We start from the raw sequence: 26,035 nt of genomic DNA on the forward strand, positions 1-26,035 counted from the left end.
GGGGATGATGTTAAACGTTATCTTTTCTACAGCAACGTCGAATTGATGATGTTGAAAAATGAATTTATTCCACTATTTCTGGCTATAGGTCTACATAGGTACTTAAACTTATACACTAAAGCGAGTATAAAACAACGATGCCGTGTTTCTATCTTGAAAATATTCCCCATGAAGCTTTTTTTCACGGTGTGTGAAGGGGGGAGGGAGGGATAATTTCTTCCAGTACCTATTGTAGCGGAAAATAGGTAGATTATCACTTAGACACTAAGACACTATGATCATTAGTAACGGGAAGGAGGTTATAGTAACGTTATATATTTATTATCTGTTTTTTCTTCTTGACATACGCAAACTTTTAAACTAGTTCTATGTATTCGATAGATACTCGTTTGTAAAGGTAGTAGAATTAGCCGAGTAAAACGCAAATATCGGATTACCTTTTGATAACAATGTCTTTTATATTGGGTGCTGAGTTTAAACCACTTGAGAGAAGGTACATTATTTACGAGGTCTTTATCAGATTGGCTGATAAATTTTCGCATAATGCAACAGAAGGTAGTAGTATTAATTTAAGCCATTATCTATGTAGTAGATTGGTACTGGTTAATAAGCTTTATTCCGCGTGGTTAAACACAGTGATGGCTAAAGCGAGGGTGTAGATAGGATTTTTGATCATTTCTAAATAGAGTATCATGCACTTGGTGTATTATGTGAGTGGGCAGTTGCTTGCTTTGAGTCTTTCATAAATTACCTTTGGATATACTTTTGGCCCACTGCTGCATTCGTTTGAGGTTCTTTGGTATTTGCATGAACCGAATTTATTATTGATGAAAAAGTCAGGGAGATGAAAATTTATTGACTTCGTGTATTGGGTGTAAAGTTCAGTAACGAGAATAGGTAAGTAATTTCGTGAGTTAAAGAGACTTGTGTAGTATGTGGTTGTAGTCTAATCAGAGGAAAATCATTTTTTGGGGATTACCTGAATGTAAACTGGCCAATTTTCCACCTCAATTTCCTAATTTATTGAAGCTTTTCTCGAATCAGTCAACGTGATTTTTTTCCTTTTTCCATTTCCTTTTACAAAAAATAATTACCTTCTGAATTTTCCAAAAGACTCAATTTTTCCATTTTGGAGACTAATTTCAACATCCAACCCTCTTCCCCCTCCTTACCATCCATTCTGCTTCAATTCTTGAAACACCATGCATGAAAGTTCCTATTCCTAGTTTTTCATTTTTTATGGTTCCCCAAATACAGACGCGGCTCGAACGAAATTTGTGGGGAGGGGAAGGGAAAAAGGTAGGGGATCGAAAACGAAAAATGTCGAATGCAAGTGCAAAAAATACAGAATGATTTTAAATTTTCAAAAACGATGGTTTTTTGTAAAAAATCTGAATTTTTATACTGAATTGTACATTATGTCTGTGTATCTAGAACATCTCAAATCAACGTTTCCAGTTTTGGAAGGAGTCATCCACTGGGGGCCGAGCGGTGCATCTTGAGATGAGAAAAATTGATATAATATGTTCTGATTGTTCTGATTCAAAAAAAAGCTACAAAACTTGAAAATTCACGAAGGGTCTCCAATTCTGAAAGTTATGCTAAAAATCCTTCATTTTAGTTCGGAAGTGCAGCCTTTTTTTAAAAAAAATTCGAATAAACATAGTTTTTCTCAATTTATTGTTTAAATAGAAAAAAATCTGGTATTGGTGATGAAAAAACTGTGAAGATGCTGACTGTGGTGAGCCAGTTGCAATCTGAAGAAGAGTGCGTTGTTGTGGTCTTGAGGAAGTTTGAAAATTAAGGGAAAGGCGATGGAATTCGAAAAATACTTCGAAATGTGAGCACGTTTTTAGTGAGAAGAAAGAAGGGCAAAATTTGAAAAGTATTTCCAAATTTGTAAAAATCATTTTTTAAAATCGAACAAGGAAGGTTCAGAAAAAATCATCTGTCAAAATTTCGAAGTAGGTACTTTTCAAATTTTACGCTCTCCTTCCTGTCACTAAAATGTGTTCACATTTCGAAGTATTTGTCGAATCCTCTCACCCATCCCTCATTTTTCAAAATTCTTGATAATTTATTACCTCCAGCTGCTTCAGTTTCGAAGATGAGCAACTTTTCAAAATTATATTTTTTCTGGTCTCAAAAAGTTACGCACAAATTTATCTTCAAAGTTATTAAATTTCAACTTTCCAAAATTAAAAAAATAAGGGGATTCACCATTTCCCAAAAACTTATCTAATTGTTTGTAATTCCTTCAATTTTAGTGATAATCATGTTTTGTGAGAGACGATTTTTTGTTCTTTTGAAAAACTACATCAAAAAGTGTGGCCAGAACTCCCAGTGCCATTTAAATTTCCAGAATATATGTTCGTTTCAGGAAAATCGAGTTTGAAGTATTGTCACTCAATCTACCCTTGTGAGACACGCTGTGCTCAAAAAAATTTCATGAAAGTCCTGTAAAAGTCCTGCATCTTAATTTAGAGCTGTTATTGAGCATTCTATTCAATGTTCATTTACATTTCAATGCTGATTATTATGTTTTCATCCCGCGTCATCCTTTTCCTCTTTACCAAAAAATGGCACATTGGTATACTCTTTGAAAAATGAATCTTTTCAATTCGCGACTATGGTACACAGCTCCTACGCGTGAAAATTAATCCAACACATATGGCGTTATTTTCTACAAAAAACCAGACCCCTTTGGAAAAAGAACTTGCCTTTAGCTTAAACGATTGACTTTTTTCATCATCTTCGCCTACGTCTCGTATCTGGGTAAAGATCAAAGTAAACTTTCACCAGAACAGTATAGACTCGCCAAAACGTGGTTTTTTACAAAACAATATACTTACCCTGGCTGCTGGGAATTGAACAAATGTATAGAGTGAGCTTTGTACAGAGAGTGAGAGCTGGAAAGGAAACGTGATAGTGATGGCTTCTTTGGCGGCAAGATTACTAAAACGCGATACAAATCACCCTCAAGATCAATGAGACGAGTGAGTACGTACGTTACGTATCATTCTGTGTATTTGTATAGTATTATTGTAGAGATATTCCTACCTATGGTCTATGATCTGTGGTATATGAGTTGAAACTTGTAAGCATACGGTACGTACATCGAGAGAGTATCAAGATGGGAAAAGAAAAATTCCCTCGTAACGTATTACCCTGTTGAACGTCGTAATAAAAATGTAAAAAAGCCAAATAAGATGTCTAGCCGATATGTTATTTTACTATATAAAAGTAATCTGGCTTTTACGCGTTTTGGATTATTATTGGTGTAGGTACATGTAGGTATATTTTAAAGGTAACAACGCTACGGCCGACAAAGCTATAAATTGTCTATAGGATTAACCTCTCAACTGATTATAATGTTTCTCTCTTTATTCACCTGTATTGTAGAAATATCGTACGTGTATATGTGGCGATCTGTTACAAACATCTGTCTTTGTTGTCTTCACTCGATTATTTACGTTCCGAGGTACCTACGTTTATACGATATGACCGTGAATGTGACTTTAAAACCCTTTTATGCAAATGGCACAATTTACTAAAATAAGACCTTTTTTTAGCCTCTATTTTTTTTTTTTTGCTTTACTTACTCCTTCGAGTAATGATAAAAAAAACTGTGTTGTACGTTTATCACTCATGCATTATGCTGTACGCCTACAAATGCTATCCTCTGCGCTTATTTTAATACCGCTGGTGGAAAAAAGAGAGTGAAAAACCTTTATAGTACCTTAATCTGTTCTCATATGAATCTTTTATACCCTTAATTTACATTTTTTCAATACACTTAATTACAAGGTGCTGCAGTAAATAGGCAGAAGGCGGCGTGGAGAAATTAAAAAACTAACGGTAGGTGGATGTTAATTCGAATGCGGTCGGAATATTTCATAGTATTTAGATATTTTCATATCAAGTTTTTGTGAACTCGACCGCAGTAAAGATGATTTTCATGGCTTGGATGCTTCGTAGGTGAAAATTATTTGCCGGATTTCCTTCACGTATCGTCATCCTGTCAGCAAAAAAGTTATGTCATTAACTTGCAGATTAAGGTGTGAAAAAAAGGTAGAGTGTATAAATAAAATCTGTTTTGGGATTAGAAATCTACTTTGATCATTTCTAGCAATTTCAACTGTGCAGGTATTTTTCGAACAAGAAAATGAAAGTAAATCAAAAAGTACACCCCTTTGAAAAATTTTGCGTTGCGGAATCCATTGGAAATTTTTTTGGAATTAAGAAATTTTGCTTACACACCGATGAAAAATATCAAAATTTGATCAAATTGAAGTGGAAAGTTGACTCAGTAATGTACATTATTTTTCAACCTATCAAATCTATTAATGAGAATTTTCAGCTATTCTAAAGCCCTCAACCGAATTTTTGATTTTTCCAGTCTCTAAAAAATTTTATAATTCCTTTTGAATTGAAACTTGTTAAAAAAAACTTGAATATTGTGCTTTAATCAATCGAAATGGTCAGGAGGACGATTACTTGGAGCTTTTAGGATCAAAAATTTCGTTTGGGCAGTTTAATAACAATTGTTTTTGATAACTGAAAAATTCAAAAATCCAGCGAAAACTCCCCAGGAGCGTGAAAATGCCACCAATCTTCAAGGGGATGAATTATGAACCAAATTTCAGTGTTATACGTTAGTTCGTAAACGAAACGTATTTTTTTGTTTTCATTTTTTTTAAACTCCCGAAAAATATAGATTTAATCAGGTAGAAATAGATTTTTGAATAATAATTGTACATATGTATCTGGTCAGAGGGGGTCGGAGGACGATTAATCTGAGTTTGTAAGCGCCAAATTTCGTCTGCACCATTTTTTTTTAAAACTTGAAATCTTAAAATCTGTTGAAGGCTTCAAGTGGACTCGTATTCGTCATGAATTGGTTCCAAATATCAAGAATGAGGTGTTAATTGAATTTCAGCTTTCTAAATCAAATTTTGATGTTTTTCTGTAGTTGGCTTAACATTCAAAATTTCAGTATTCAGCAACCTTCCAAAAATTCAAAAAAAGAACATCAAGTTCTAAAATTTTGTGCTGCGATGTATTTTTGGAAGCTTTTTAAATTTTTCTGTGGGAGTGGGAATGTAGAATTCAGGTATTTTCTATTTCCTTTGTTTGTATTGGACATTTTCTCCAATGTTATTGATGTCGTTCATTGTCCAGCTATGGAATGAAGGATCTCAATAATGTTCAAAAGTCTCAAATGGGTGACTTTCATGCAGCCAAAAATAATAATACTTAGTCAAATAAAAAAGTTACTGAAAAAACAACATTGAAAGCCTCAGAGCATTTTTCTATATTTTATAACATTTTGAATAAATTAAAAATTGACGTCTGAATAAAAATATTTGTTTGAATATGAAGTCGGCAGAGGGCCTCAAAAATTTTATGATAATTAAAATGGAAGCATAGAAACATGTTTGCAAAATCCAGTAGTCTGTTTGGTATTTCATTTTACATTTTATTGGACGAAATCCACGAACTTGTTTTTTAAATTCCACAAAAGCTAGTTTTGAACAAGCAATTTAAAAAAAAATATTGAACTTGATTAGGATATTCTACTCGATTTTTATTTGCATTTTTTAGGAGAAAGAAGAGTGGTTGAAAAATACCATTTTTATGTTTCTTTCAACGTTTCAGAAAAAATGGGAAAATGAATGAGAAAAATTAATCAAAAATGGTTCTATTTTATAAAAACCACTATGGCTCTATAATTCTATTGATTGAATTCAAATTTTTTGTGTTTCACAATTTGAAAAAAAAATACCTATCAAAAATATTCTGTGGTGCATTTTCTCAAAAAAGAAACGAAAGTGAAAATGAATTAAGAAGAATGTTTGAGAAAAATTGTTCATTTCTAGTGAACTTTTAAAAATTTTTAAAACTTTGGGTGCTTGTTTTGCCTTTCTTCTCCCTCGTTATTGAGTACCAACTTGAAGAGCACGAATTTTTACCTCTTTTTTGAGATCATTTCGTAATTAATTTTCTGTTATACTCTACCAAATTTCAAAAAATACTGAAAATGAAAAACTACCATCGCTTCTCCCTCTTCCATCGTTGTTTTAGTAAAACGCAATATTAATACACCTACAATTGTTGCTTGATAAGTTATGAAAAAGTAGTAGGTAGGCCTATGTTACGCAATAACGAAGAAATATACCGTAATAAAGTATTGCACACTCGTATAGGTTTAATTTAAAATGAAAAAGCTTTTCTCGCAATATACCTTACGAAAGAGTGAGTTTTTATTACACTTGTTGCCGGCCGATATAGGTTTTTCACCTTTGCTTTTTGCAAAGGCTAAAATTATTGGTATTTACTTTCACGAAATTATTGACTAAAATCACTTTGATAATATTTGTCGAAATACGAGTATATTGGAATTCGAGCATAAATATTTCCAAAATGGTTACTAGTTTAATATTTGTTGTTTGGAAAATCCTGCGGGAGTATGTTTTCAATGTTGGCAAACTTGGAAAATAATTTTTTTTATTATATTTCAAAGTCGCGTACTTTATAGGGTGAAATATGACGACGAGAGAGAGGTAAGCCGAAGCAAAATAACAAACAGAAAATTGTCGAAAGATTTTTTTTTTTCGTACGAAATACTACGCCTATTATTTGAAAATGGGACTTATCCGAAAGCGGATGGTTTTTCTTGCAAAAACATTCGAACCCTCTTTTTCTCTTATTTATTCATTTTCTTTTATTTTCTTGCTTCTTATTTATTCATATTGTGTTTTTATTTAAGCACATTTAGCGAAGCTTTTGTAAAATATTTGGTTTTTGTTGTTGAATGGGTAATTGAAGTCGGAGATATTTTTTGAAGAGTGGATCGTTAATGAGGTTCGCAATATTACGTAAAAAAAATTTCTTCCTATTGACGATGAAAAATTATTGTATTTTGTTTGATGAGTTCGTCTTGACGACGACAACGACGACGATGACGACAATGACGAGACTCGAGATATTACGTTAATTTTGTGAGAATAAATTTTCCCGCAACTAATGTGGAATTCGTAGCTTTGTTTCGAATCGTAGCGTGAGTGGATAGGATAAGTATGTATTGTTAATTACGAGTCTAGACGATTTTATTAATTTGAAGATGACGTGACGTATAAGATTTCATTAAAATTTTCGAGTTTACGACTCGACTATAGAGAAGAGTTTTTCAATGTCACCAGTCTCAGTCGCAGAGTCGTGAAAATAAGAAATTTATACCTACTTTTTTGCCATACCTATCCCCGTTGGGGTTTATATTACTTGTTAAAAATGCAGCCTATATAATGGCGTCAAATGATGCTAATTAAATTAACGATTAATAAAATGTTTAAGGTAAACGTGGCGGCGCTTTCTTTCTCGAAAACTTAATTAATACCGAAGGGATTTCGTCCACCAAAAATGAAAGAATTCAACTTACTAACGGGTCGGTGGTATTTCCGCTAAAGCATACCTATAGGGATTGGGGAGCTAGGGACGCTAGAGTTGGCCGTCGAATCAGTAGGGAAGTTCCCTGTTGTTGTCATTTTCTGTAGATTGTCGCAGAATGGTTACGTGACTGGCTTTAGATATTGTTACTATTTCCGAAAAGTACATGACACGAATTTATGCGGTTGTAAAAATATTCCAGCATTGTTCACCGTAAAATTTAAATACTCGTTTAGTACATACCTACCCTACCTGTGATTATTATTTTACTGCTAAGTGTCGATGCAGGCAATACTGATGCATGGTTCGTTTGACCAGTAGACATCGTCGTGAACTTGAAGTGTGTACTGAGGTGACTGGAAAGAATTCTTTGTATGGCTGTGAGTTGGTTGTGTACGATGCTGTACTTATTTGGGATGGTATTGGAATAAAAAGTTGAGAATTAGTCCCCCATCCCATAAAACTGCAGAAAAGAGTAGGTATGCATTGCAAAGAGGGACTTGGTCTTGGACCAAAATTTGCAATAAAAGTTTTCCCAATTTTTCAGTTGAAATTTATATTTTGAACAGGTGGAAGAATTTTGTCGATTGAAATTGAAAAAGGAGCTGAAGTGACTGTTTAATTTTCAAATTTCAAGGGTTACCCAAGTGGAGTGAAATCTCCGATAAAATTTCCCTCAAAAGCTTATATTATATGTTTTTCAAAAAGCAACAATCTTAACACATCGTTGCGGAAAATTTGTTTCATTTGTAAAATTTACAATATTCCAAGGTGATTAAACTCTGCCATCGAAAGTTACATTAAAAGTACACTGACCTCGCAGGGTTAAAACCGAGTAATTAACCCTATGTCACCTTTTCTCGTCCACTAAAACGGTTCATTGCTGCACATACGAGTACGAGTATAACGATGATATGCTCTTACCACATCCACCATTTTACTCAAGTATTTCCAAAATTGTTCTGGTGTAGTTTTTAAGAGCACCAGAATGGCGTCTTAATAACGTACACTCATTTAACGCGACGACTCTCGATATACAAAATTAAAAACGATTACTCGAAACTGACGAACGACGGGGTAATAATCTCGCGTAGAAAACAATCTACTCGAGTATGGTGGTTGCGCAACCAGGACCATACAGCACAATTTTCAGCATTTTACGTTTCATTTGAAAACGCTCGCTCGCTCGTCGTCGTGTAATTTAAAACTCGAATAAACGAAGAGGAAAAAAAATGTATAAGGAACCACTTCTTAAATGAGTAATACCGCGCACATGTCACTCATTGAGTAATTGTGGTATAATACACGAAACCCCTTAATGAAAGTTAATGTTTTAAACAAGTTGAAGAGATTTTTAACGACATAATTAATTTTAAACTATTGTAATGTACGATTGTTTTAAATTTTCAAATAAGAAAAAAACACTCGAGTGGTGGTTATATCGAAGTATGTAGTATAAGAACACGCTTTTGTTGTAATTTCATCCTCGTGTGTTAATTTTTTCCCTCTTTTTGCTTTCTTTTTTGAAACAGATGACACGCGGAGTAACACGCAATGAGGTGTTTTTGTACTAAAACCAGAACCTACCATTGTAAAGTGGTGTTGCTGGATGATCAAGAGCTGTTACAAGAAATTCAGGTGAGTTGAACCTTTCTATGTAGCTACCTACCTCTGTATACAATTATCATGTGCATACCTACCTACATTAGTTCGTATGAAAAATAAGAAATTTTTAATATGGAAATTATAGCATTTTTAACACAAGGTTCACCTGGTGGTTAATCCTTGATTTCGCCGCTTCGGAGTAATAAGGTTTTAACTCAAAAAAGCGAAATTTTACAGGAAAGCATTCGTCATTTCTCTTAATTGAATGTAAGAAATGAATAGTACCGCATTTTAAGGATTGGATATCGTACTTTATATTTCAATTTCAGAGAAATTGAAAATATTCGATTTTTTAAAATTGATTTTCATCGAAGTCAGGTTCCTTTTTTTTTAATTTGAAAAAATTCACTCAGGTAAAAAAAATGAAGATTTCTCATTTCTCTGAAATTGCCATAAATGAGTCTAGACATAAGTTTTGACCACTTGGGTGACTCGGAAGGAGCTTCAGGGGTTTCCAAAATCATGCAATACAATTTATTTTGTAAAAATGATTAAGCATAGAAATTGCCAAATTATAAAAATGATAAAAAGTTGAAATAAAAATATACCAAGAAAATTCAGTTTAAAAAAATACTAAAATAAATTAAATAAAAAATATAGTTAAAAACTTAAAGTTTTGACAATCTGCCTCGTTGCTCCAATGGACTCACGATTAATATGATTTGGGAATCGGATATTTAAATTCAATAAAATTACAAAATTCGAGATTAAATAAAAAATAAAAGTAAAACAGACAAAATTTGAATTAAAAAAAATAATACCTAATAAAACAAACAAAATTTAAAGTTGAAATGATTTCTCAAAATTCAGACTTGAAAAATTATAAAAATTGAATAAATTCGATTAAACGAAAAAAAGAACTTTGAATTAGTAAGAGAAGTAAACACATGAAAATTCGAAACTGAACTGACTGAAAGTCCCTCTCTTACTTGTATTTATAAAAAAATTTGTAAAAGACAATACAAATAAGAGGGAGACTTTGGGCACCTGGATGACCATCTTGTCTTTTGGGTCATTTTCAATAGCCAATTAATGAGTTCCAATAGCTATTGAAAATGGCCCACAAGACAAGATATTTTAAACATAATTTTCATTCAGTTTAAAGGGGGTTCGTTGACTTTTAAGAGTCTCTTTTGAATTTTTTCCATTAGGCATAGGTAAATTTTACTTGGGAAAACTGCGATCATCTGCTAAACATTAAAGAATTTACGAATGGATCTCTTTATTATAAGATTTTACTGCTTTTTGAGTTTATTATTTTTGATCAGAATAAATTGTTCGTGTGCCAGTACAAATAAATAGCTCCTTTCAAAATTAACTTCTAAGTAATTTTATTGCCTCGTAAAAGTCAATTATTTTACATTTTTAGTTGAATGAAATTTTTGTCAAAAGCTGGATTTAGACAATGTAGGGCTCATCTGAGGGTTTGGGGCAGGTGTTCATAAAACAGCAAAAGAACAGGGGTGATTTGGTTCCTTTTTAAATTAGTAGGTAACCAATATTTCGTAATGTCGCAATATTTCGTAATGTCACAAAATACTAGAGACCAGACTATTCTGTAACATTACAAAATCCCGGGGCAAATAAGACTAGAATTTGGTGATATATTACATCGGGTTAATGGTGTACTTAGTTGGATGTTTTTTATCATATATTGCGAGAAAAAAATTTCCATCAGAAATTGACTAATTTAGGCGAGGAAATATCTGTTGATTGTTTGGAATTTTGTCTACCTGACTTTCCAGACACCCCTTGTAATTTAAAATAACTTGAGGGAGTATTTTCCTTAACCTAAGATGTTGATTAATTTGTCCTAAATGTAATGTAACACCGACAGGGATAGTGATTATTCAGATTGTCCAAATATTTTCTTGATTGTTTTCTCAATATACTCTTGAATAGTGAACATGTGTAATTCCGAATTGATTTGAGTACCTATTCCTGTTGTACCAGGAGCATAAAGAATGATATGTAGCACTTTATTTTGAAGAATCTGCAGTTTTGAGATATTTGTAGATGAAGCTCCAACCCAAATAGGTGAAGCATAGGTTAGTGATGATGTGATGAACAAAGTAGGTATAGTGGAGTAAAGAAGAATTGCGGCGTTTACTTGAAGTTGAGATTTTCAATTTAATAGTAGGACACAAAGGTATTTGTTTACTTGACCAATTTTCAACTGCTGTATGGGAGCAATAATTGTGAAGCAAAAATATCTTTGTTTCAGTTTTAGTTTCCAGGTCGTTGGGTGGCTGCTTGAATATTGAATTCTGTTTCAGATCTTGAAAAAAGTTACTATAAAAATGATTTGAAATATTCACCCGAAAGTCATAAATAGACAATTTTGTTGCCAGAGGAACATTTTACCCCAAATAAAAATATCACATTTTGCCGGACAATATGGTTACAATTGAAAATGTCGCGTAAAATATGGGCCTAAAATTGCGGAATAAATATGCGATGCCAAATGTGTACCAGAGAACGTTTTTATTAAACGAAACGAAAGGGAAGGAAATTTAAACAGCATTCTTTTCATTTATCACTGGTGATATCCAATTATAAGCAAAACATCTATTAAATTGTCTGCCGAAAACAAAATACAAATAGAATTTTAAGGGTGCTGTTTAGCGTCACAAGGGCGCCCTGGTAAGCTATCTCGTTTTCTTGCCAGTACTGTTAAGTTTACAGTTTTATCATTGAATTTTGTTTATTGCGAAGTTTGATACGATTTGGAAAACTTTTACATGTGGATTTTTCTTTTACTGGAAGAAAAAAAATACTTATATATCTATACTATAAAGAATACGGTTCCTCGAACGAATCGAAAAAATACGTACTTTATTTTCGTATACCGCGCAGTGAAAGAGAAAGACTGAGTGATCCAAGTGTACTAATATTATGTATGATGTTGCAATAGGAAGAGGAGGGGAAAAAAGGGTCAAGTAGGTATGTAACGAAAATGTATACGAAATTCGCGTTGCATAAATTGGTAAAGGGCGTACGCCGCGTACATAGAATAGAGCTATAAAATAAACAAACTTAATCGAGGTATTTACCTGTCGTGCTCTTGTCGCCTTCTTAAACGGTTTCCACTTTTATGAAATAATAATCTAGTTGAAAGTTTTCAACCTCGAAGCTATCGTTGATAAGATGTCGGTTTGTTTTGATTCATCACACGAAACGCATTCATTTTAATACACTCGGATATACCGCAGGCGTGTAATTATAATATAGGCGGAATTTTTTACCTACTCTGAACGCAAATAACACACCATACCGCAAGTAGCAGTCTCAAAATAGCCGTTGAAAATTTCCCAACGTTATATCGTATACTTTGCTGGTAAAACTTTCAAATCTTTTTATGATTTAGAAGCAAAAAACGGACTAGGGAAAAAGTCGAGAGAGAAGCAAAAGTTGACGCTTTAACCGCACGCAAAGAGCGCTCGATGAAATTAAATTTTCGCAGAGCTAAGTGCCACACAACATTAGAAGGAGCCGTGGAAACTTTTAGCGTTCATTTTTTTACGATCTGTAACACGAATTCGCCAGCAGAGTGTAAAAAAAGTACTTGTAAGTGGTAAAAATAGTAAAAAGCTCGCCTCGACAACTCGCAATCATAAAACTATACGATGCAATTCGATATAAATCAAATGACTAAATGGTAAAGGTTAACTCTTCACATGGTGGAATTTTCAAAAGTACTTTCAAAAGGATCTTAAATTTATCAGCAAAACATTTCGACTAATGGATCAATAAACGAAAAATTCCAATTTTAGGGGGTTTTCCTCGTCATGCTATTTTCGGTATCATTTTTTTCGGGACTTTCTATATGTAATGTTATGCGTTCGTAATGGGTATTTACTTTTGGAAAATGGCTCGTCGATTCCCGAAGTACTGCCGTACTTAAGTGTTACGAGTTTGTAGGTAATGTTTTCTTTTCCAGTTTGCTTCTTCTAAATGATTGTAAATTTGTATCGTAATATCGACCATATTTAGACGTATGTAATTTAAACGCTTATTATCTGTTTGAAAGTTGTGCTTTAGCTTTTTTGAGGAGATTGATAAAAATGTTAGATATCGATTAAGTGAATATTTGAAAAATTGTGTTTCAGTTTCGAGTAGAGAAAGTTTTTTCTCTTCTCGCTTCTTTGTATTTAAGCCTTCAGCCAAAAGTCTATGGAATAGGTAACTGCATTTTTCATTTGAAGGATAAAATTCTCAAATTCCAATACTTACAAGAGAACCTTTTTGAACTCGTACTCTCCGATTTGAACGAAACCAAATTAGATCGAAAGAGCATGCCCTAAAATTGCCTTGACCAAAATTTTAGGTGCAAAGGTTCTTTTTTGGATTTTTTGGAAATTTTTAAAACCAATGTGAATAATTCCTCCAATTTTCAATTCTGCCGAATGAATAACTAGTAGTTTTGGATCCTCCTGCGATTTTTCAATTCTCTCCAGCAAATCGCTCTGGTTTGAATATGAATAATTCATCAGTCAGTCAAATAATTGAAGTAGTTGTTCAATCGCATCGTTTATCAATTCATTGAATATTCGAATTAAGTGCTATAAAACTTTGAAGTATTTCTCTCGCTGTGAAAAAATTACATATCTTCGTCTTTCATCATCAAACGCAACCCTATCAAGCTCTATGTTCACAAATAGAAAAGACCACACCGCCACTCCATCGTATGGTAAAAAGTAAAGTACCTACTGTAAATCTTGAGGAAACAGGAACTGGAAACTGCTTCCTGGAAATGTTTCTTCTTTTATGCTTTGTCGAAAGAACGCTCACAGGGCAGTGAATGGAAAAATTTCAATTTCTGAGAGTAATAGGGTACTGGAGCGAGTTTCGTATTGGCTATTGTTTATAATAATAAAGTAATCGCAGCATAAAAATTACGTAAACTAAAGTCTGAACTTACTCCGTAATTTGTTTGCGGTTCACTTTCTATCCTTTAAAGGACAGCTATGGGTGATTTAGTTAAAGCTCCCAGCAGCGTGTGGCGTGTCAACGTTTATACAATTGTTATCGTGGTTAAATATCAATTTGAAATTTCGTTGTTGTGTCGTGTTACATGCATGTAATGTTGTTCATGTAGGTACTTATACTACAACGCATCGTCAAGTCCAGATTTACGAGTTATAGATGCTGTCTCTTGGTTTTACTTTTTTTTTCAATTCTTGGAACGGTACTGAAATCTCATAAAAGTGTTCGGTATGCTCTATCTCCGCTTCTCTTGTTGTATGTTTGTAATCAGAATTTTATTTTGGTAAGCATGGTTTGAATCCTTTGAAAAAATTTCTGAGAAAATTTGCGTTGAAACGAATTTACCTAGATGGATTTTTTAAAACCTGAATAGCGAATACCAAATTCGTCAGCTGATAGCCTATACGAGTATATTGATTCAGGCACCTTTTTTTTAGATTGCAAAACCTCTTATGGGCGAGTATAATGTGCTAAAATTCAGTTCACCAAGTTGGCTTTGAAAAGTGAACCTTTTTCAAGGGTAATTCTAGCTGATTATTTTGGAAATTTTTCGATAAACTGAAACTCATACGCGATAGAATTTTACTCGAGTCGAGGTCAATACCAACTAAAGCGTTGAAAAAGTTGGGAATGTTATACCCTTTTTCAATATCCGGCGCTGAGTTTTCGTTTATGTATACTCGTCGGTCGGCGTAATTTACGAGTATGTTCTTTATTTGGCGCGTGTTCTTAAAAGCAATCGAGCCTATTCGTTTACATTTCAGCCACTTTGGCTTAATAGACTGAATCGTGTAAAAGAGGCTGTTCTTCAAACACCATGGGAAAAAAATGCGGACCATTTTTGAAAATTTTATAATATTCGTGAAAAATCATTTTCGAAACAAAAGATGCAGTACTGTGTAGTGTGTAACTATGAACGTGTAAGTGTGTAGTAGTCCATCGTGTAAGCGTCATTTAGAATTTTATAGTTTGGTATATTTGGCCAAGGGCGGGTCATTCTCGTGCTGTATTCAAATGGTTTACGGTTGAGTTGAAATTTACCATGGCATAGCAGCGGTGTAAAATGAGAGCTGTGTGTTTACTATACAAGGTGTCCCAGTTTGACTTGTCTAGCTGACAGAAAAAAAGAACAAAACTTTTTACGACAGTTTGTCCTTGTATTGAAATTCAAAAGGTACTGGCAGATCAATTTTTAAACGATACATTTTTGAACCGGACACAACTAAATCGAAAGAACATGTAATAATACATCACCAGCCAAAATTTCGTGTGCTAAAATGCATTTTTGGATTTTTGGTGAATTTTCAAAAATCTTTCAGCCAAAAATGAGAGAAAATCAAAATTTCACCAAATTGGCTTAAAATTCTGAAATCCTGCATGTACCCTATTTTCGACCTCTCTCCTCCTCCAGACCGATCGGAAATGATTTCGAACTGTTTTGAGCAGTTCTGGAGCCTTCAGCAGATTTTTGAGAATTTAAATTTCCTCAAACTCACTTTGTACCTTTTTTTAAATTTTTTTTTTATTTACAATTTAAAATTTCAACGGCCTTGGGTCTTAATTAATTTAGTGAACATATACATATAATTAATTAACATCTGCGCTACATCCCATTGGATGCGACACTTTAATCATAAGTCCAGCACATGCTGTCTTTGGAGTCTTCTTATGGTTGTGCTGTTGTCCAATAGCATAACAGCATTGATATTTTCATGCTTTTCCAGCCAGAGTTTATATTTTTCACTATTTTTTGTGATAATTGGTTTGACTGCTTCAATGTTGCAATGATTGTGGATGGACTGGTTCATTGCAAACCATGAAGCTTCAGCAATACAGCGCAGGGTTTTATTTTGAAATCGTTGGATTATTTCGATGTTGGCGCCTTTGGTAGTGCCCCATAACTGGTAGCCATAGGTCCAAATTGGTTGAATTATGCTTACAAGAGTAGTTTGTTTTCTAGGGAAAGCTTCAATTTTCTACCCAATAACCAAAGCATTTTCTTGAATTTTAAATCCATTTACTTTCTCTTTGTCTTGATATGAGTTTTCCATGTCATAGTCAGCCTATCAAAATGCAGACCAAGGTATTTTACTGATTCTTTTATTGGCAACTCTGTTTATACCCTAATAGGTACTGAGTCGATTGTAAGCCATTCTGGAGCCTCCAGCCATATTTTAGAAATTCCAGATTTTCATAAAGTGCCACAAAAAACTGTACAAATTGGAGAAGAATTTCTTCACCTTCTTCCTGGCACTTTTTTTTTTAAATAATTGGAATTCCAAAAAAAAAGTTCTGGGAAGAAAGTGAAGAAATTTTCGTCTATTTTGGACAATTTTTATGGCACGTGCTTTTGGAATAGGTATTTGGAATTTTCAAAATATGGCTGAAGGCTCCAGAATGGCTAGAAACCACCTAGAATTGACTCGGTAGCTATGTTGAAATTGAAAACAACATTTTGAAGTGAAAAAATATGTCCAAGTCGACGTTAAATTTGAAACTTTGAAGTACTCGTACGCTTTTTGAAAAAGGCTTAAAGTTGATTGGAGGTGGTTTCAGATGATTTTGTAGCCTTCAGCAGCCTTTTAGAAAATTCAGAACCAGGGCTGTAAGGTAATTTATGTTGGTAAATTACGGCGGTATTTTACCATATTTTACGGTATTTTACCAAAAGTTTATTACCATATTTTACCATATACTTTACCAAAAAGTCAAATTGAACACTTTTTTCCATCTTTCCTTCATAAATTTCCAAATTTCCATGGAAATTTTTCATTTGAAAGTTACCAAAAATTTTCCTCATGAATTTCCAAAAAATGTCCATGGAAAATTTACTATAATCTCTAATAACACCTAAAACAGATGAAAATTTACTTCAGAGGCAGGTCAGAAGTTCAGAACTTCGAAGTCAAACTACATACAAATAACTCTTCATATCCAAATTGGTAAAATACCATAAATACAGGGTGACCAACAAATAGTTAAAGTAAAAATCAGCATTTTCGTTTCTAAGAGTAATAAGCACTGTGAGAAGCTCGGAGGGTTGCATAAATGCAGTACGTTTAGGAGCTACACAAGCAACGTCTTTGGTTTCTCCGAAGCAAGGCTTGTTTTGGGAACGCAGTGCTGCCAACTTGAAAACTTGATAATTTAGCGAATTTCGCGGAATTTTAAAATAATAAAATACTTCAGGAGTAGTCCATGGAACTGGTAGAGGTTAACAAAAGAAACAAAAACTGCATGTAAAGTTTTTGCCTAACTTGAAATTTGAAGGGGCAATGATTCGGGTTTCAATGTTCAAATTAATGAGTAAATTATTGTCTCATTATAAATTTTAAAACAACAGAAATTTTTTAAGATGGTAGGTGTTTGAACAGTAATGGACCAAGGGTGACATAGCAATTTGAATTTTTTGGATAACTTAATTAGGGAATTTTTGGCAAGCATTTTTCTACTTAAACTACTTGTTGGTCACCCTGTACCATAAAACACCATATTTTACTAGCGAATAAATTACGGTAATTTAACAGCCCTGTTCAGAACACATCCTAAGTCCATCCCATTCAATTTTGTGCTGAAGTTGATTTCGACAGATTTTTTGAATTTTTGGAAACCTAAAATTCCCCCACCTCCCCCAAAAAAACTGTGGTCTCTAAAACAGCCTCTGGGCCTGTAGAAAGTAAGGCAGTCCCAATTTCAGATTTCAGAGCTACAGCTGAAGGCATTTAAATTGAAAATTGAGGAGCCATAGTCGGAGACTTTGATTCTCTCTTTCCCACATCCCTGCAAATGTTTCTTGAATTCCGGTTAGAAACATTGATGTCTATAAAATTAGGATCTGAAAAAGTTGCCTTTGAAGGTTTCTTAAGATAAGTTTGGGAATTGTGCACCAATCGAACCGCAAAATTTTGCTCATGATTTGTACACGATTTCTAACCAATCAATCGGAATCCCTTCTATCCCCCCCCCCTGGTAAAAATCAAAAATTCAACGTGGCAATTTTTTATAAATAATAATTATAACAAATTTTCAAATGGTTTGAAATTTTAAGGAAAAATTGGCCAGGCTGCATATAAATTTATTTACCGGAGGCTTCTTCAATTTTAAGGATAAGCGATCGATTTCTTTATAAGCCTGTTTAACAAGCTGCTTGTTTTTTTTCTGTGTTTTGAAAACATGGCGAACTTAACTGAGACACCCTGTATACATACGCACTGTATACTGTACGCAGGCAGACATTCATTCTCTCCCTTTTGTTGAGCGCCTAGCTAGAAGTGAGGTGAAAATTAGTTGGGTTGGTGCTACTCGAGCGCGGCGAAATGCTTAATATTGCAGTTTTTTATTTGAAACTAGACGCGACATCTCTCTTGAGAATTACCGACGCTGCTGCGTGGGTATGGTGCGTGTGCGTATGGCAGTAAATTGAAAGAAAAAAATCGCGCAACTCGCGTATCCGTATATACAGTATTATACTACGTTAAAATTGCCGAGTATAATCATCACCTTTTGAAGGGGCGAAATTTTAACCCCTGTTTTGACGCTGCTGTGGCATAAGAGGGCATCATTCAACGCTGCCGTGAAAATCATTTATAACGCGTCGGCTGAGACGAGAAAACTAATAACGCGTAATACGAGTAATTGTAGAAGGCACTCGAAGTGAGCAAAAACTCGCAGCGAGTATATAGGGTTGTATTTAGATAGGACTCATCTTGATAAAACGATAAATCTGTTATCGTTGTTTCATTAGCGTGCTAGAATTTCGATACTCGAATTTAGTAGAATGAGCCAAGGAAGGGGAGAGATATACAGACTATAAACAGCTAAGTTTGTATGCGAGAGAGGAGTAAACCCGATGTACGAATTCAATTTAGCCAAATGTACAAGTTTGTGTGACCCTTATTTTTCATACAGCCGCGAATTGTCGAGCTCGAAAAGTCGTCTATGACCCTTGTCTCTTCGTATATACGAGTATATGGTTGGTTTTAGAGTTCGCGAAACTTCAAAAGACGTACAATATTAAGGCAACTTTATCCGAGCTCGGCGCTATTTCCGATTTGAATTCGTGTTCGGATTCTTAAATGGCGTGTATTAAGTATGTGTGGTAACCGCAATGAAACATTCGCGTGAAATGCGTCCTTTCTGCGCCAACATAGCGAGGAATTTATTGTTTGGCCACGCGGATAAATAGGCGAACTTTTCAAACTCCGTACGAATGGTTATACCTAATCGAGCCCGCAAACCGTCATTTTCATCGGTGACGTTTTCGATGTTGCGGTATTTTGGCGCGCATTTAAATTGTCACCGGTAAATTTAAACGACCGGCGTTCTGATTAACTTTGCTTGCTCTTTTGTAGATTGAAAAATTAAAAGATTTCAACCCCCATGCTTCCCATGGTACCTACCTACGTATTGCGATGTGAAGTGAAAATGACATGGTGTGAAATTAAAAACGCCAACGAGGCCTGAAACCTAGGGTGCGTTATATATTTCAACGTGGAGTAATTATATTCAAAAGTAATTTAATGTGTTTTTTTTTGCAACTTTGAAGTTTTCACGGAAATAGTGTTTCTTTGAATAAACCGACGAAATGAAACACATCGCAACGGTGTAAAAATAATTACAGTTGACGGAATAAGGTCAATGAGCTGGATTGTAAATACATTTTTCAACAATTTTTAGAAAATGAAGTAGTGCAAATGCTATTGTGAGAACCGTGTTTACTTATGAGGTTACTTCTTGATTACTTACTCATTTTATGAAAATGGGGACCATAAAGTTTGCAAAAAAAATTTAGAGCACAGTGGGGAGTTACATTTTTCAATGTATAGCTCAATGAAAAAAATCAATCACCAATTGTCATTTCAGGAAACCTCTTTTTTGGTTACGAATCAACTACTGCAGTCACTTAATCGATGCTTCGAGGCCTAATTTTGATATTGGTGTGGGAAAAAAGTGTATTTTGAGGCTTCGATTTTCCAAAAAAAAAATGTAAAATGGTGAAAAATGTGCCTGGGCAGCTACACTAATCATGTTGAGTATATTTTATATGCTTTCGCTTTTCAAATCCACGATTTTGACACGAATGAGAAAAATTGTAATTTTTTAGAGTGAGTCTAAATTTAAGAAAAAATGCATTTTTCTCATTCATATTAGCGGAAGTGAGTCTCACAGGGCGATGGTTGTGATAAAAAAAAAACTTTCCAGAGTTTCAGTTGCTCGATCGATTTTTTCCAAGATTTGTAGCTTTTTTGAAAAATATGGGGCTTTAAAAATTAAACTTTTTGGCTCATTCGTGTCGAAAGTAGGTCTCGAAACGCATTAGTAATTCAAATACTGTGATCAAAATACAAGAACTCCAAAATTGCAGCTACTCGATTGCATTTTTCGTCATTTCACGTTATTGAAAAACGTACCCCCCCCTTCCTCAGAAATACTATTTTATTCTCGTGTACCAAAATTGTTGCTGTAACTGTGGAAAGAGGGAAAGTAGATTTAGCCATTGAAAATCCATTGCATTAGTCTTACTTGTGTATGTGTTTAACTTACATACCTAATTACCTGTATCAGAGTGTCTAACTGTCTAATAGCCCTGATAATTTTGCAAGTCCTGCCTTTTCTTTTCATTCCAATATCAGATTTTGACCTTTCTATTGATAGCCTCCCTTTGTAGAATCTTGGAAAAATTCCATTGGAAAACACTCAGTTTGCCAATTTTTCAAAACCTGGAAAATGGCCAAACTTTTCTAAGAAATTTTGATCTCAATTTGCTCAGCTTGAGAAACTTTCTTTTCTTCTGTTATAACTTATAAGTTAGTTTTGAACAAAGATTGTTCTTTTTTCAGGGTATCTAACAGGTAGTGAGAGTAGTGAAAAAGTAGTGAATTTAGTCAAAAAGGTAGTGAAAAAAGGAAAAAATTCAAACGCACAAGAAAAACAAGGTGTCTATTCTCCTGGAAAACTTGGAAAAGTCAGAGAAGTTGGTGGGTTTGGAAAAGTCAGGGAAAAGTCAGAGAATTTTGTTATTTTCACGAAAAATTCCTGGAATTTTGAAAAAAAGGATCGATTGCAAATTTCGGATAAGGGCCTAAGATGAAAGGAAAGCATTATTTTTTACTTCTCGAAACACAAATTTTCAAAAGCTTTTGTCCTCAGTGCGCTCGGGCTTGTTTTCTTTTCTTTTTCAACAGCAAAATGAAAATTTTTAGATGATAAAAATCAAGTTTTAAAGCCAAAAAATAAACTTCTCTCAAAAAACATCGTTTTCAGGCATCTCGAAATGAAAATTTTCAAAAGCTCTTGCCTTCGCTTCGCTAACCAATTCTATTTGAAGCCTCAAAAAATCCAAAAAACAGAAAAAAATTTTCATAAGTCATGTAATTATGTATATTATTGGAAAAAATGTTCTGGAAAATAATTGAACTAGAAAACCCGGGAAAGTCAGGAAAAATGACTTACCAAAAATAATGAACACCCTGAAAAACCTTCAAATCATTGAATAAAAAAGTTTACTTTTTGTGCAAATTTTCTACCAATTTCTTTTTTTTTTAATTTGCCTGCGAAAAATTCGACTTTGTCAATTTTTTTGGGGGGGAGGGGGAGGATGTGGTCAACTGAAAAGCTTTCTGAAAATTTGGTTGGAAAAAGTAGTGATTTTTTCAACAAAAAAAATCCGTTAGATACCATGTTTTTTTTCAATAAAAGCGGTGAAAATGCACTTTTTGAAAGCAAAAACGTTGAAAAATGTTTGAAAATTTGAAAAACGATGAATAGAAATAGTACCTAATGGTGTTTTTAACCGCTCTTCCATCCGAAAAAAAGCTTGAAATGTCCGGTTTAAGCCCCCCCCCCCCAAAAAAAAATCTGACAATTTTGTTAAACATTTTAACGTACTTTAATTTTTATTTAAATTTAATTTTCTACAAAAAATCATCAAAATTTGGTTTATGAAGAATTTTATCAACAATGAAAATATTTTATACATGTATAGGTAGTAGCGTACCTAAATGATTTCTATTCTTAAAAAGTTTACGTAGGTACTAGAAAATGAACGAAGACCATTGTTTGCTCCGGTGCTTAAACTTGTATTTCACATTTGTCAGGTTCTTCTATACATTACATCAACCCTTAATTTGTCAAAATGAAAGTTTTACTCCCCGGGGGGCAATTAGAATATTTTATTCGCTTATTATCTGAAGTAACCCTTTTTAAATGTTTCATTTCGATGTCTAGCTCCCTTTCGAATCGTTTTATTTTTTGAACCTCGTGTAATTTCCGCTAAATTTCTATTAGTAAATTCTCCGGTTATCTGAAAAAGGATCTGTTCACTTCTCAGTACCTTGATTTTTCCTGTTGTCTCAAAAATGTAAATACTCAAAATTTAGTCTTTCACGAGGAAACAAAAATATTCCCACCCAAATGCTCATCCAAAATTACTCGTACATCATAGAAATAACATTTTCATCTAAAATTCACCATCTATACTGCGTACATTTTTCTTGTCGCACGTCCTATGAACCCTCTATTTTCATTGTACGTACCAACCGACGACATATGAAAACTCCTCCAAAACACAGACATGAAGCACGCGTGACCTGATTAAAACATTCACAGCAAAAATTGAAAGAGCGCTGCAGCCATTACACAAACGACTACAAGTACCATTGCCTCGCAGATAAAAGCACCGAAAAAATCCACTCTGTCGGTCATCAATTGGACGACCTTTAAACGCACGTACGATAATAAATGAAAATGAAAAAAGAAGAAAAAAAATGTTCGCATTCTTCTTATACATCATCGCATCGTCGTCGAGTTCGACGCAGCCAGGCTTTTTCAAAACTCCCGATTCTTAAAAACAGTTACAACTTAATGCGAAACTGACGACAAATTTCCAAGCTATAAATGAAAACTACTTCTAACATATGCGCCCAACGATTTACCCTTCTTTTTTTTTCATTTTTCGCTTTCATTTCGAGTGCAAGCGTTGATAATGGGGATGAAATCTACGATTAATCTTTTTGGTTTATTTTCTGATGTCATAATTTCCATTTGAATTTGTCGACGAACTCCTATTGTTGATCTTTTGATCGCCGATTTTCAGAGGAATCAATTTGTGTAAGAAGAATCAGCGAAATCTTTCTAAATTGTTGATTGAATTTTCGTATTTTTAATTTGCTATAAGATTGATAGAAATATTTCAAAAAATAATCCTCATACTATTCAGGTCCATCGAGAACTGTTCCTAATCCTTTTTACACTCTTCCTGTGGAATTTCAAGAGAAAAAAATTTGAGAACATCCCATTTAGGCAATTAATATCTACATTAAATCGGAGGCTATTATAAAACACGTAGAATTGTATCATCACGTGCATCATCTACGGGGAATTTTTTAATTACAATTCCGTAACAAAAAATTTTTATTACGAGACGATATGCGTGTTACTAGGACCATTAGAAAAAGAGTGTTACCGCCTTCCTAATCAGCAGTCCTGACCAAACGTCCAGGCATTCGGAGAACGGTTGGTTGGCGTGAAGAGGATGCGATAAAAATAATACACAACGGCTCGCAAGAGAAAAAAAATTATTTATAATGTATTCTTCAACTCGTGATCCATTATTATTGTTTATTATATGTACAGCGATTGGCGTGGAATATATTAAATGTACAAGGCTCCCCGCATTAAAGTCATCAACCTCTCAAGGTAAAATTTTTCACCTTTGAAATTATTCACCCAAAAGTTATCTACCCGGTTTTTTCACTGATTTTCGTAATATCGACGATTTTCTTAATTTCCTTATTTTTAGTTTCGTTTTAAATGAAATTCAATTCGACGCGATTCTCGCCACCTCCCTTATTTTTTCCTAGTGAAAATTTGCTGAGTGGCGTTACTGAGGTTTTAATAATAATTAAATTATTCTGGTTTTGCGCGTTTGCATACGAATTGACAGTCACGATTTTTCGCCAATTTGGATCAAATCTTCATCAATAGAAACAATATCGAGTGAAAAGTACAGTCGCTCGATTAATCCTTGGCTAAATTAAAACGAATAAGTAGTAGCAGATTTTCCAAAAAAAAAAAGAGAAACAATCTCTACCTAGTTGAAAATTGATTAAATTTTTATTACCTGCTTTATCTGTATTGGAAATAAATTCGATGGAAAATTGAATTCAAAAAAAGAAAAAAATAATTCGATTTTTTACGAAAAAAAAGAGAAGAGAGAAGAGTAGGTATAGTTTAAAAATGCCGGCTATATTCGTATTGATAAAATTGTGTCAACGTTTACAATTCGCGAAAATCGTTTTTAATCGATTTTCGCGCACGAGTAAGCCTGTGAAATTTCGAATCTTCGATCGGACATGGTATTTTTTTGAAGGCTTTAGAATTTAAACGTGCCTGCGTAATTATGAAAAATATCGACGATTTTTCTGTAATTCGGGGTGCTCGAATGAAGACTATACCTATACGAGAAGGGGAGCGAATTAGCGGTTTAATGGCGTGGTCGTCATCGTTGTCGTACATTTTATCGTAATTATTTTTGACAACTTTGGTTTTGGTATCTCGTGTTTCCGCTTTGGTGAATTTTCTAGTATCGTTGTTGCATAAAGATGTTGCGCACATCAAAGGAATATCTGTCTTCGGTGAACTTTGGTATAGTACGAGATTTTATGCTTGGTGTGCTATTCTCTTAGTTTTTTGTTCCGTTTAGAAAATTTTTTGACGTGGTTGTAAAGAAATTAGTCGAGTTGTGGGTTTGCGAGATGTATTAGATGTTTAGATATACATACTTACTTTGTTCAGGATAAGTATGTTAAAAATTACTCGAGTAATCCGTTAAAGGAGCTGTAACTTGTGACTTGAATGAAGTGAATGACAAGATAGCGTACTCGGTTATAATCATTTCTCGACGTTTAGCCCATAAAAATTGCTACCTGGTTGAGAATTCGTTGTCGACTGTCGAGTTAATATAATACGTGTAATCGACCTGAGATGTATTCGATGAAAAATGTCACCCTGAGTGGAATTTAACCGAAACAAGTGCCAAAGTGCATGAAATACGACAGCGGCGACGAAATATTTAAACCCATTTCGCCGTAATGTCGTAATGCCTACATTTTTTTCCAAAATCTTCCGTGTTACGTGTAATCGCGATTAGAAAAAATAATATTCGTGACGGTAGCGAGCATTTATCATCACCTAGTATTATGTCAACACGTTTTTTTAAATCTTCATAAATGAGAATTTTGACGACTGGAACTGGAAGTTTGTGATCTGATGAATGAGATGGGAGGTAGAGCAGAGTCTGCGAGGGTTTTGGAAAAAATGCTGTATTTTGAGGTCGGATTCTTAGCTTAGATCGGAATAACGTTTACGTATTAATGTCTTAGCACATATTTATAAATCAGGTCCTCGATTTTTTTTCATAGAGTGGCTCAAAATCAGTTTCGTTTTTACAAGTTTTTTTCAATAATTATTTAAGGCCATCTTAATGTTCTGGAGGAATTTGGTGAAGGGGAAACAAGCCTTGTGTTAGTTTCAAGCGGTTTTTGTGCCTCCAGCAATTTTTTTGATTTTCAATTATGAAATAATTAGAGAAATATATGGTTCTGAACTGTCAGGAACCAATTTTGGAAAAATGGTGTGTTTGGTCAAGTTCATAGATTGACTTATAAGCATCAATCAGGTTTATAATGGCTCTTTTTTGAAAATCTGGAATTCCCAAAACGTGGCTGGAGGCTCGTGAACTGTTTGAAACTAGGTACCTCTTATCGACTCAGCGTGTTGAAATTTATCAGCATCTACATACAAAGAAGTACTCAGTATTGGAGACAACAATCGAATGAATTGTTCATTTAGAATTTAGGCTACACCGTTCGACATTCGTATAGCCAACTATTTACCTATCAATACACCCCATAAACTTTTTTTCATTTTTAAACTATAC

At 34.0% G+C, this 26,035-nt stretch overlaps 1 protein-coding gene across 3 annotated transcripts in view; it reads left to right on the forward strand.

Moving 5' to 3' along the window:
• Nucleotides 1-26,035, forward strand: part of LOC135836482 (band 4.1-like protein 4) — a 148,107-nt gene that overhangs the window by 1,919 nt on the left and 120,153 nt on the right. For all 3 annotated transcript variants that reach the window (XM_065351351.1, XM_065351352.1, XM_065351353.1), the window contains exon 2: nucleotides 8,979-9,084. In XM_065351351.1, the coding sequence (XP_065207423.1) occupies nucleotides 9,001-9,084 (84 nt within the window). In that variant the 5' untranslated portion in view covers nucleotides 8,979-9,000. The remainder of the gene's footprint in view (nucleotides 1-8,978; nucleotides 9,085-26,035) is intronic.

Source organism: Planococcus citri, chromosome 2, assembly GCF_950023065.1.
Source record: "Planococcus citri chromosome 2, ihPlaCitr1.1, whole genome shotgun sequence".
Lineage (NCBI taxonomy): Eukaryota > Metazoa > Arthropoda > Insecta > Hemiptera > Pseudococcidae > Planococcus > Planococcus citri.